At 43.6% G+C, this 12,909-nt stretch overlaps 1 protein-coding gene across 1 annotated transcript in view; it reads right to left on the reverse strand.

The window, feature by feature from the left end:
- The window catches only part of ZFR (zinc finger RNA binding protein), a 68,675-nt gene that overhangs the window by 35,253 nt on the left and 20,513 nt on the right, over positions 1 to 12,909 (reverse strand). The window contains 3 exon segments of the mRNA XM_086630091.1: positions 474 to 692; positions 9,218 to 9,362; positions 11,071 to 11,353. Of these exon segments, the coding sequence (XP_086486217.1) occupies positions 474 to 692; positions 9,218 to 9,362; positions 11,071 to 11,353 (647 nt within the window).

Below are 12,909 nucleotides of genomic sequence, written 5' to 3' on the forward strand. Positions count from 1 at the left end.
TCTCAACCTATGAGATTTCTCGCTTTTACCCTTCCAGCTAGCTCCTCCATCCCACGAGAGGGGAGTGAGTGAGTGGCTGTGTGGTGCTTAGTTGCTGGCTGGGCTTAAACCACAACACTGCTGTTTGACGGCAGCATACTCCCTTCCCATCTCCCTGGGTACTATTTGCGTGGATGTGTTACTTACTTACTTTTTCTATCCCGCATCTTTTCTTTTCAAACCCTACAGTAAGTCACAAAACACCATGCATGCAACAATGCCAATGCTTTGTATATTCTTACACGTAACAAAATAGACATCAAACCTCTTTTAAAGATACACCAAAATATGCTGCCATTATAATGATTTAATTGGTTGATACTTCTCAGTAGACTATGACATAATTGAACACGAACTGCTAAAATTCTGAGTATTTAAGGCCTCTCCCGTAGCAACTGCAAAGACCCCAGCCATAGAATATGCAAAATTCTTACCAGAGTAAGTAACTGCTGTTGTACTGTACGTTGCACTTTGAGTATAGGATGGAACAACAGTAGCTGCAGCTGCTACTGGCTGCACAGTAGAGGATACTGGATAAATAGAAAACGTAGTTGTTGCTGGACTTGGGGTGGCAGGTTTTATAGCTGTCACTTGCCGTGTTTGCTGGGCCTGCGTATACTGAGTTGCTCCTTGGCTATATCCTGCTTTCGGAGCTAATCAGGATAGAAGACAAAAGTGTAGAAACATTGACATGTTTTAGTTCAATGAAATGCAAACCATATTAAGTGATACTTAACAATATGCTAGGGAATAAATGCATAACTGTGGAGGAATGGTTAACTGAGAGAGGCCACGCAGACATCAGCCACCTAGCTAGACAAGACCTTGGGAAGCAAAGCACCCAGCTAGTTTAATTGGCCACCTAGCTAAACGAGACCTTGGGAAGAACATCCTGTTTTCCAGATGTCTACAAACAAACAGGATGCCTGCAGATAGATAAGGTACAGCAGAAGGGAGAAGGTAACCGCAGATAGGACCCAGGGGAGAAATTGATTTCAAATATATCAACCAATCATGAGCTTTCCTTTTGCAATATGCATGAGCTAATTAAAGTGATTATAAAAGTAGTATTGTTTGGCAATAAAGACGAAGCCTGTTGATCACTCATATTGAGCGTCCTGGTCTTCCCTCCGTCGCAACAAATGGCAACAAATGGCGCCCGAACAGGGACCCTAGAGCGAGAGAACAGGGACCCTAGAACAGCGATCACGGAACAGGAACACTAAAACGGGACTTTGACCACGAGCCACGGTACGACGGAGTCCGGGAACCGGTCCTGCTACAGCAGCTCAGGAGGCGAAAGAGGCGACAGCGAAAGCCCCGCGCCCGGGAGGAACTAAAGAGGGTCCCGCCGGCCACGCACCGCCGAGGTCTTGCAAAGGCTGCAACAGCGCTGACGTCAGGTATGGATAGACAAGCGGTGTATGATTTGCTTAAATGCTTTTTAGAAAAGCGAAGCACACAGGGTATAGATTATAAAAAGGAATTGCCAAGTCTATTAGCATATAGAGTCGCGAGAGGCTATTTCTTAAATCCAGATACAGTTTTCGACCAATTAGAGTGGCGCAATTTCGGTGATAAATTGTTTGAGGAAGTTATAAAAGATAACAAAACAGCGAAAAAACTTATAAAACCTTGGCACGCAGTTTTTAATGCTCTCTTACAACATCGAGCAGAGCAAAAAGCTACCGCAGCAGCTTCGGCGAGGCTAAATGATCCCACTGGGTCTGGTTCTGCCATTGCTTCCCCAGGAGAAAATATTGGTAATCAGGCGAGTGAATGCCCTTTACCCCCCTCAGTGCGGTCGTTAGTAATCCCCAAGGGTTCCACGGAGACATGGAGTCAACCTCCACCGTCTCTTGACTCTGATCCATCAGCCCCCCCATCGGGGGAGGAAGGGAAGTCTGAGGAGGGACAGGACAAGCACCCGCCGAGCAAAGACAGCGCTAATCCCTCTCCGGATGGAGAGAAAATAGCTAATGAACGGCAGCAACTGTGGCAGCAGATCGCAGAGAATGCCCTTCTTGACGGCGAGCGAGAAGTTGCCACAGGCATTGTTCAAGAAGCCTTTCCCGCGCTGTATTCACCACCGGATGCCCAGGGCAACATTAACGTAACTCTCACTAATCTAGATTGGAAATTATTGACTCAATTGCGGGCCACGGTGAATGAATCAGGCATAAAAGGGGAACCCACTCGACAAATGCTAGATTATATTTGGGGAACCAATGTTTTACTCCCAAGCGATATTCGTAGCATAATGAAGCTGATTCTGACTCAACACCAGCAACTCCTGTTTAATGCCCATTGGCAAGCTGCCTGTCAGGAGTCAGTGGCAGTAATTAGACAACCAGGAGACCCGTTACATGGAGTTACTCTCCACGAACTGCTGGGTCTGGGACCTTATTTCCGAGCCGAAGCGCAGGCACTGCTGGAGCCAGATAAAGCAAAAGAATCAATGCGACTGGCCAGGCTCGCTCTTGATCGTATTAGGGAGCCGGGAGGAATTCCCTCTTATATGGGTATTAAACAAGGAAGGGAAGAACCTTTCGGAACCTTTATCGATCGTGTCGCAAATGCAATACAAGCAGCAGGAGTGCCCGATTATCTTAAGAGTACTATATTGAAACAGTGTGCCATACAGAATTGCAATCCAACCACACGTAACATCTTAGCCACATTACCAGGGACATGGACCATTGAAGAGGGATTAGAAAGAATGGCTCAGGTACCAGTAAGGCCACAAGCTATGTTAGCTGAAGCAATTAAAGAGCTCGGAGTCAGCTTACGCGAACAAGCGAAGACTACTCAGAGCCAAGTTCTTGCAGCCCTTGCTCCTTTGCAAACCTCAGCGCAGCGATTAAACAACCGCGCCCCCTCCCGTCTTCGATGCTTCCGTTGCGGAGTTGCCGAACACATGAGGAAAGATTGCGGAATTAACCCTGTATGGTGCAGGAATTGTCGATCGGATACTCACAATGATGCTGCTTGTCGTCACTCCAACTCAGGAAACGGACGATCCAGCGGGAGGAACCGCCCCGCGACGACACAAAAAGCGGCCGCCTATCCAGCAACCTGCAATCCTTTTCTCTCCGACCCGCAACCAGCGGCAGCCTCGGACTGGACCTTGCAACAGCAATAGACTGTACATTGATGGACTCTAAACCGGTCAAGATTGCTACCGGCACCCAGGGACCTATCTATATCCACGGACAACCCACCGGAGCGTTACTTATAGGACGATCTTCTGCCACCATGAAGGGACTTAATGTATTAGTGGGACTTATTGACAAAGACTTTCATGGAAAAATTCAAATCATGGCTCAAACTCTCTTTCCACCGCTCTATGTCCCGAAAGGCTCAAGAGTAGCGCAGCTAATTCCTTTACCACAACTTGCTGAGACTCTGACGCCGCTGCAAGAACAACCCCGAGGACAAAGTGGGTTCGGATCAACGGGCCAAGCAGCCCTGCTGACTGTGGATCTGCAACAGCGACCACGGCAATTAGTTACAGTGCACTATGACAATCAGACCTTGTCACTCATGGCACTGTTAGACACCGGCGCCGACGTCTCAATCATCAACTCCTGCAAATGGCCATCTGAATGGCCCACCTATGCCTCTGATACCACAGTGGCGGGTGTCGGAGGTTTGACTCTCGCTCGTAGATCACCCCTCCTACAATGGAAAATAGGGGACAAGATCATCGCCTGTTGCGTCTCAATTATACCCCTCCCAGAGGGAGTCCACGCACTAGTGGGCCGAAACATTCTGGCACAAATGGGAATGGTCCTGACCTCGGATTTTTAGGAGTGGCCATTGTTTAGACTTTCCCGATCCCACTCCGATGGAAAACAGGAGAACCAGTGTAGATAGAACAATGGCCACTGAAAAGGGAAAGTCTAGAGCAAGCCCACAAATTGGTGCAAGAACAATTTGATCAAGGACACCTTCGGCTGTCAACAAGTCCTTGGAACACCCCCATATTTGTTATAAAAAAGAAGTCTGGAAAGTATCGACTGCTCCATGACCTACGAGCAGTTAACAAACAAATGCATGACATGGGAGCGCTACAACCAGGCCTACCTAATCCTGCAATGATACCTGAAAAATGGCACCTGCTCATTGTGGACTTAAAGGACTGCTTCTTCACCATTGCCCTTCATGAGGACGACAGACAGAGATTTGCTTTCACCTTACCAACAATTAATCGCAAAGGGCCAGATCAACGTTTTAAATAGACAGTCCTTCCTCAAGGAATGCGTAACTCACCCACGCTTTGCCAGCTCTACGTGGATGCAGCTCTCCAACCTTTGCGAAAGTCATGGTCTCAAACGTTGATCTATCATTATATGGACGACATATTGTTAGCTCAATCAACTCCTTTTCTACCCCAACAGAAACAAGAGCTAACCGAACAACTTGGAAAGATGGGCTTAATAATAGCTCCAGAAAAAGTGCAAGAAAGCAGCCCATGGAAGTACTTAGGCTGGGAAATCACTAATACTACGATTCAACCGCAGAAGCTGTCAATACACATGGACATTCAAACACTTAATGATGCCCAACGGTTACTGGGCGACCTGCAATGGCTAAGACCAGTAGTTGGTATTCCTAATGAGTTACTAAACCAGCTACGTCCACTGTTAAAAGGAACTGATCCTGCGACACCTGTTCAACTCACTGCACAGCAAAAAATAGTCCTACAACAGATAGCAACTCTGATTACCACCCGCGCTACCCACCGACGCCTTGAAGACCTGCCTATTAATCTAACCATTCTCTGTGGGGACCAATATTTAATGGCAGCCTTAACCCAGCAAAAAATAAAAACGGGGGAGAAAGGAGGGACCACCGTGGTGTTGGAATGGGTCGCTCCTCCGTTGCAGCCAAAGCGTACGATACAAGAGAAGGTAGCTACGCTAGCGGAATTAATCAAAAGAGGCCGGCGCCGTATCTTGCAAGTGGAAGGCGCCCCGCCAAAAACGATCTGGGTACCCATAAAGCAAACAGACTTAGAGTGGTATCTGCAGAACTCTGAAGATCTTCAAACAGCCCTACTTTGTGACGGAGCTGAAATAGTGACAAAACCACTGCCGTCACCCATCCTCTCATGGATGGAAAATGTGGGTTGGATAACTAAGCCGAAACGGTCTAAACATCCTATTGCCAATGCCCTCACAGCCTTCACTGACGCTGGTCGTCGGTCTCGGACGGCTGTGATCACTTGGAAAGAAAATCAAGAATGGAAACATCAAATTTTGCAAGCTCAACCAGAGGACTCTTTACAAACCTTGGAGCTTTTCGCAGTGGTATGGGCATTTATCAGTTGGAGGGACACACCATTGAATATCGTCTCAGACTCTCTTTATGTCGTCGGCGTAGCCCTCCGCATAGAAGATGCCGCGCTGTGAGAATCAAAAAATCGACGCCTAACGGAACTGCTAGTCAGCATGCAGCTGGCGATCGCACACAGAACTGCTCCTTATGCCGTTATACATATACGGAGTCACCAGTAGGAAGAGGGCCTCGGGGAAGGCAACACTAGAGCAGATCGCCTCGTAACAAACGTTATTGAAGCTCCTCTGTCCCCACATTCTCGGGCTCGAGAAGCACACTCTATTTTCCACCAAAATGCAAAGGGCCTAGCCCGAGCCTATAAATTATCTATAGAAGCAGCTCGAGCCATTGTTAAAGCTTGTCCTACCTGTAGCTATCACAATTCCGGCCTAGGACTCGGATGCGGAGTTAACCCCAAGGGTTTGAAATCTAATGAAATTTGGCAGATGGATGTTACCCATGTTTCTAAATTAGGCCGGCTAAAGTATTTGCACGTGACAGTAGACACATACAGTCACATGATTTGGGCTACTCCGCAGCCGGGAGAAAAGGTACGGGATGTCAAGCGACACCTAACCAGCTGCTTTGCAGTGTTGGGGGTACCAAAAGTAGTTAAGACGGATAATGGTCCCGCGTATAGCAGTAAGTCCTTGAAGGACTTTATGCAAATGTAGAACATTACCCACACTACCGACATCCCCCACTCCCCTACAGGGCAAGCAGTTGTAGAAAAGGCAAATGGGACGATCAAGCGGTATCTGACAAAGTTCAAGAATGTTGCAGATGTTAGAGAACGAGTACAGAAGGCACTCTTTGTCTTAAATCATTTATGCATATTTGGGGAAAGTAATGACCCCCCTGTGGTCAAACACTATTCTGAAGACAAACCACCCAAACCGTTAGACATGAAGGTCTTTTATAAAAACGCACTCACAGGTCAATGGTTAGGCCCCGTAGAAGTGATATATCTAGGACGTAGTTATGTATGTGTTTCTACCACTACAGGTAACATCTGGGTTCCGAGTCGCTGGGTAAAGCCTGCGGTGGGAGCTGCTGGAAGCCTCGGAAGTCAACAGTCTGGGACCCCTGTAGATGACCTTACCCCTTGAGACGCCAAAAGCACAAATCAAATGCCACGTCTGTGCCACCTGTGACCCTTGGGTTCTGTGCGTATGCTACACCTGTGAACGGAAGTGGTGGTGTCGGCTGTTTCGAGCCCAACGTTGGTGTGAACAGTGTTTAGTAGAGAAAGAAAGAGCAAGTAGAATTTTGTTGGTTACAGGACACGAGTTACCAGATACCCGCAATTATTGGGTTAGTTGCCATAATTGGGACCACATAGTACGTAACCAAGCTCAGGAATTGCTACTCTTACAAAAAGAGTGTAGCAGAGAGTGCTTGGTGCCCGCCTCTTGGTCAGTTGAGAAAGAGGAGTGGGAACAGACAAAGCTAAAGTGTGCGAAACGGTTTAAGTGGAAACGAAAGAAATGGCGTCATTAGTAAGCCAATTATATCTTATTTGCTCAATAACATGCAGCATTTATACGCTTCAAAATAGTATCTTTGATCCAAGAGAAAATCTCTGGGTCACCTTAGCCCGCTCACTTAACACGACTAGTTTTTGCGCAAGCTTAGCAAGCCCCTCTTCTCCCTTTGCAACCTGCCTGATAGGTGTACCACTGAATGAGAGCCTTGAGCCCTTTAACCATTCCATGTCGGAACTAAGAAAACAATATAACATAAGAAATTCCACGAAGTTTGGTTCTTTCAACCAAAATCTTAAAAGCATATTTGAGAAGTATGATGATTGGGCTTGGAGACTCCCGGTAGGCCCAGAACCCCAAGAGATTAATCTGGTAGATTCGCTCAATGCCAGCTTCTGTATATATATTGGGAAAGGTGCAGATTCAAACAATAAAACTGCACCAACCATTCTGTCTCCTATTAGTAATGAGACACAATGGCAAACCACTTGGTGCCAAACAGTGGTTCTTAACAAAACCCATCCTGCCTTTAGTACATCATCACCCCGACGCCTTCCACAAGGGTATTTTTTAATATGTGGCAATCGCGCCTGGTCAGGCATCCCCACATACCCGCGAGGGAGACCGTGCACATTTAGGCAACTCAGTCTGGGAGCTCCACTGCGGCACCCTAACGCAACACACAGGTACCGCTATGAGAGGGACGTCACTGAAACTTTATCTTCCGACTGTAATGATGGAGTCGAATTGTGGAATGCATGGGAAACCATATTTGCCTCAATTTTTGCCCCAGGTGTAGCTGCCGCCAGGGCACATAATAATATAAACAAATTGGCATGCTGGGTAGTTAAGCAAGCAAATGCGACCAGCAGAGTCCTCTCACTCCTTGCTCAAGATCTCTCTGAAGTGCAGCATGCAGTGCTGCAGAACAGAGCTGCAGTAGATTTCTTATTACTAGCCCATGGGCATGGGTGTCAGGACTTTGATGGTATGTGTTGCATGGATCTGAACGATCATTCTAAATCTATTCACAAAGAAATTCAGGACCTCGTACAACACTTTCAGAAAATCAAACAGGACACCGGACTTTTTGGATTAAACGCGTTAGAAAATTGGATGGGGTTAAGCGGATAGATCAAAAGCCTTTTACAAACAGGAATAATGATCCTTGTTATGATAATAATAGTACTTCTTTGTGTAAGTTGCACCCTTTCTTGTATTAAGGCTCTCTTTCTAAAAACAACCACTCGAGCGTATGTTGTGCGAAATAAAAACGGGGGAATTGTGGAGGAATGGTTAACTGAGAGAGGCCACGCAGACATCAGCCACCTAGCTAGACAAGACCTTGGGAAGCAAAGCACCCAGCTAGTTTAATTGGCCACCTAGCTAAACGAGACCTTGGGAAGAACATCCTGTTTTCCAGATGTCTACAAACAAACAGGATGCCTGCAGATAGATAAGGTACAGCAGAAGGGAGAAGGTAACCGCAGATAGGACCCAGGGGAGAAATTGATTTCAAATATATCAACCAATCATGAGCTTTCCTTTTGCAATATGCATGAGCTAATTAAAGTGATTATAAAAGTAGTATTGTTTGGCAATAAAGACGAAGCCTGTTGATCACTCATATTGAGCGTCCTGGTCTTCCCTCCGTCGCAACAAATGGCAACACATAACAAGTGGGTTTTGTTTTGTTTTTGTTTGTTTTGGGTTTTTGTATTGTAGTGGGTTTTTTTAACAGTCATGGTTATGCATTGTGTACCATTTGTCACTCAACTGTTTATTCATGTCACAGCTCATGCTAGTAGGACTCAGATTTATTTATCTATTTTTAACTGTGCTGCCATGATTTTAAACAACCTTCTCATTCAATGGTTTTACTAGAGTATACTAAACCAAAGCATAACTAAATTTTCCTAATATTTCTAATTAAAGCAAAAAAAAAAAAAATAGGATTTATGCTTTGTAGCAATCACGATACCAATAATTACAGAACTACATAAAGTAACCACAATTAGTGTCTTTCTAACCAAGTTATCATCTGAACCCACTATTGACTATTTGAACCTACTTCAGCAAGGTTTCTAGACAAATCAACAAGAATTTGCACAGAACTACGTTTTGAGTGTATTTAATAACAATCCTAACATCGGAGATAGCTACTTATTGCAATATAACAATAATGTTCAAATTCTAGGTGCAGCAAATTTTTCTACGTATTGACAGAGGTTACATGACAAAACTATTTAAAAAAAAACCAAGTGGATAACGCGAAATATTCAAAAAACTATTTTTAAGGTATTGAAGTAGTACAGACTGTTTATATTGAGAGCAGTTTGAATCATGCCACCCACCTGTCTGGTAGTATGATTCAGCTACTGAAGGCTGAGGCTGGGCAGCAGCAGCCACAGCTGCCGCAGTCGCTGCTGGCTGTTGGTAGTATTGTTTACTGTCATAAGCCACAGCTGGGGCAGTAGATCGAACGTAAGAATAGGAATCCTAAAAATTCAAAACAGAAAAAACAGCAAATTTCTCCTTTAAGTATATATCTGCAGTAATAAAAGTCACTAGCAGAGTCAAAGAAACAACAAATTTTCTTCCAGTCTACTAAAGTAGACTTAAATAAACATTTACAGACACAGAATATAAAAATAAAAGCATTAAAGAAATTAAATTTATGTTTACAGATACTTCAGGCCTGAAAATAACCCTGATGGTCTTTTTCAGACATAATAGAGGAATTAACCTCATGCTATCAAATCACTTTCCCTACCAAATTATTTTAATTACGGAAAAGCAACTACTCTCACTATTTTTTCATAATGACTATATCAGATTTCATTTCTGTAAAAGTGAAGAACCACCACAGATCTCCACAAAATGTGAATTTCTACAAACTACAATAAATTCACAAGTTTACAAACATTAGTCTATTGGTTTTTAAAATCCCATCATTAACAATACTTCTTGCTTACATTTTTTAGAGTATGAAAGTGTACTTTTAAAGCCTTCTTTACTTTTTAGGGTATCAACTAGCCCATTAGGGAACCATGTCTAGCCTATAACGGAAAGGCAAGTAGCCCACTCAACATCTCTAGAACTCACGAGGCGGCTAGAAAGCTTAAATCGGAGGGCCTGGAAGCCCCTACATGTATGTACACATATTCTCTCATCTCCATCATATTTATGATAAAGTGTAAAGAGCTGATCAACTGAGGGGTAGCAAGGCATGGGCTACTACAACTGAAATGTATTAATGCATAAAAATTCCTTTTATGTCCAAGAAATCTAACAATAAAGTCTCTTTTCCATCCAACGTGTGTAAACTGGGATTATTTTCATTGAGTTTAGTGGACTCTCTTTTCTGTTCGAACGCATTTGACCTTGGAATTATGAGTACATGTGTTACTGGAAAGCCTCCTACATTACAATTCACTACCATATGTAACAAATTACAAAAGCTGCACAAAAGAATTGAGAACATGCAGCAATAGTTCTTTTAAAGGAATAAAAATACTAATTAAAATCTAGGTAATGCCTTGATAAGTTCAGTAAAAAAAAGTTAAAAACTTGTTACAAAAGACACACTATTTCAACATCCCAGATGAAAACAGACCAACAGTTCCCTTTTTTGTGGAAGCCTGTAGCCGCACGAGGTTAGGCAGTGATCTCACACAGGGTATCCAAAGACTATCCAAAGGGTAGTTTCTCTCTTAGGGCAATCTTATATCCTCATATATTTGGTACTAGAGCTCCTGCAGCACTCAGGAATCTGACAAGGGAACTATTGCTACCTCCACTGAAAATTTTTATCAGAACAGTTATTTCAGCTACACCAGTTCCATGACCCAGTTTACTGCATGGCATTGAACATTTAAACTAGCTGAGACAAGACAGCGCTACTCTTCTCAGCAGCAGTTTCACAAAATCACTTGGAGGTAAACATCAGTTTATTGTTTATTGTGTGAATGTCTAAATCTTAGTTCCTGCAGTACTAGTACTGATAACCCTCTACACGGGCCACATGAGACCGCAGTCACTTCATACTCTATCAGTTTTCACTCGTAAGTAATTTCAGTTGTACTCAAACTGTGATTTGCAGAAGAAAAAAGAGAAATATCATCACATTCTCTTATCTAAACAGCCTCCTCCTTTAAACGTATCATTTAGAAACGATGTAACAGAAGTAGTTGTTTTTCGAACCCACCTGGTAATTCTGTGTAGTGACAGGAGGTGGTGGTGGTGGAGCTTCTTGCTGGCGCTGCGTATAACCATAATCCGTGGCTGTGTGTGCTGTAGGATAGCCTCCATATGCTGCAGCTGTTGCAGCAGCTGCAACAGCTACTGGAGCAGGCCTGGCTACTGCAACTGTGGCTGCTGCAGGAGCATAGGCTGCAGTAACTGTGTGCGCAGCGACTGGTGCCTGGTGGACAGTGTAGCTGGCAACTGTAGTTGGATGGGAGTAGGCTACACCCGAAGCTGGCTGCTGGCTATATTGGAAAAAATTAAGTAAACAGTTAGACCAATCCTATATGGATGTCTAACTATGCATTATGATTAGAAGCTTAGAATTACTGCAGCCTTCCAGTACTTAAAGGAGGCCTGCAGGAAAGCTGGAGAGGGACTTTTTACAAGGGCATGTACTGACAGGACAAGGGGCAATGGCTTTAAACTGAAAGAGGGCAGATTTGGATTGGATATAAGAAAAAAATTTTTCACTCAGAGGGTGGTGAGGTACTGGAACAGGTTGCCCAGAGAAGTTGTAGATGCCCCATCCCTGGAAGTGTTCAAGGCCAGGTTGGAGGAGGCTTTGGGCAACCTGGTGTAGTGGAGGGTTTCCCTGCCCATGGCAGGGCAGTTGGAACTAGATGATCTTTGAGGTCCCTTCCAACCCAAACCATTCTATGATTATACGATAATAGTTATTTTGATTTTTAAACAAATAACGTGAACTGGGCAAAATATCGCTATCTGGAACAATGATATGAAATGTGGACTGAGTGATTATTCTGAATTTTTTAGTACACTTCCTGCACTGTTGTTCAATAATACTTAAGTATCTCTATAGTGTTTCACATCTCCATAGCACTATTAAAAGATAATTCAAAACCAACTCCATGTCTATTGAGGAGGTAGCATCCCCTATTTTTCAGAAGAAAATAGAAAAATGAAATCTCGCTTGAAGCAAACGTACTCAGTGGCACAACGGAATTGCAGTACAGGTATGCTCAAAATCAAAAGGAACAAGTTACAGTATTTTTTCCTAAGGACTGCAATATTCTTTCTGATGTAACTACCAGAAACAAAGCATCCTTCAACTACACATACAAAAATCTTTTGCAAAAGATATTTCCATAACTCATGTTTAGCAATTTTTTATTTATTTATTTTTAGAAAAACTGGTTTTGCCATTTTAATGACAGCAGAACCCATAAGCTTCAATATAGTTAAAAAAAACACATTCCTACAGTAGAAAGATAGAAAATTTTATTACTATTGGACTTCCATGCCTGGACTCCACCTTCTTCCCATCACAGGCCCCTGATTGCTTAAAAGACCACTTGCATTCCTTTCAAATTAAATTCAGTTGTGAGTTGTACTCACAATTACGTTTCATTTTACTTTCAATTTCTTAGTATGACAGTAGAATAAAAAGACCTAAAACACTTTGGTGTAGCTTCCACCACTGCTTGACACAATTCCTCCTTCTTGATGTACATAGGAAGAGTCTGTGTTTTGTTAGCTTAAGGTTGAGAAAAAAAAAATTCAAGAAGACTATTTTATGATGGTAAAAGTGAATGACAGTCTACAAAATTAGGCTGCATTATTTACACAATGTCCTGGTTTCAGCTGGGACAGTTAGCTCTTCATTTTAGCAGCCAGAAGAGCTCCGTGTTTTGGTTTTAGTCTGGGACTTGCTCCAAGAAGAACGTTGATAGCACACTGATGTTTATAATTTGCACTGAGGTCTCAAGGACTTCTCAGCTGCCGTGTTCTTGCCAGTGTGCAGGAGCACAAAAGGATAGGGGCAAGCATGGCCGGGATG

This window comes from Tauraco erythrolophus, chromosome Z (assembly GCF_009769465.1).
Source record: "Tauraco erythrolophus isolate bTauEry1 chromosome Z, bTauEry1.pri, whole genome shotgun sequence".
NCBI classification, from domain to species: domain Eukaryota; kingdom Metazoa; phylum Chordata; class Aves; order Musophagiformes; family Musophagidae; genus Tauraco; species Tauraco erythrolophus.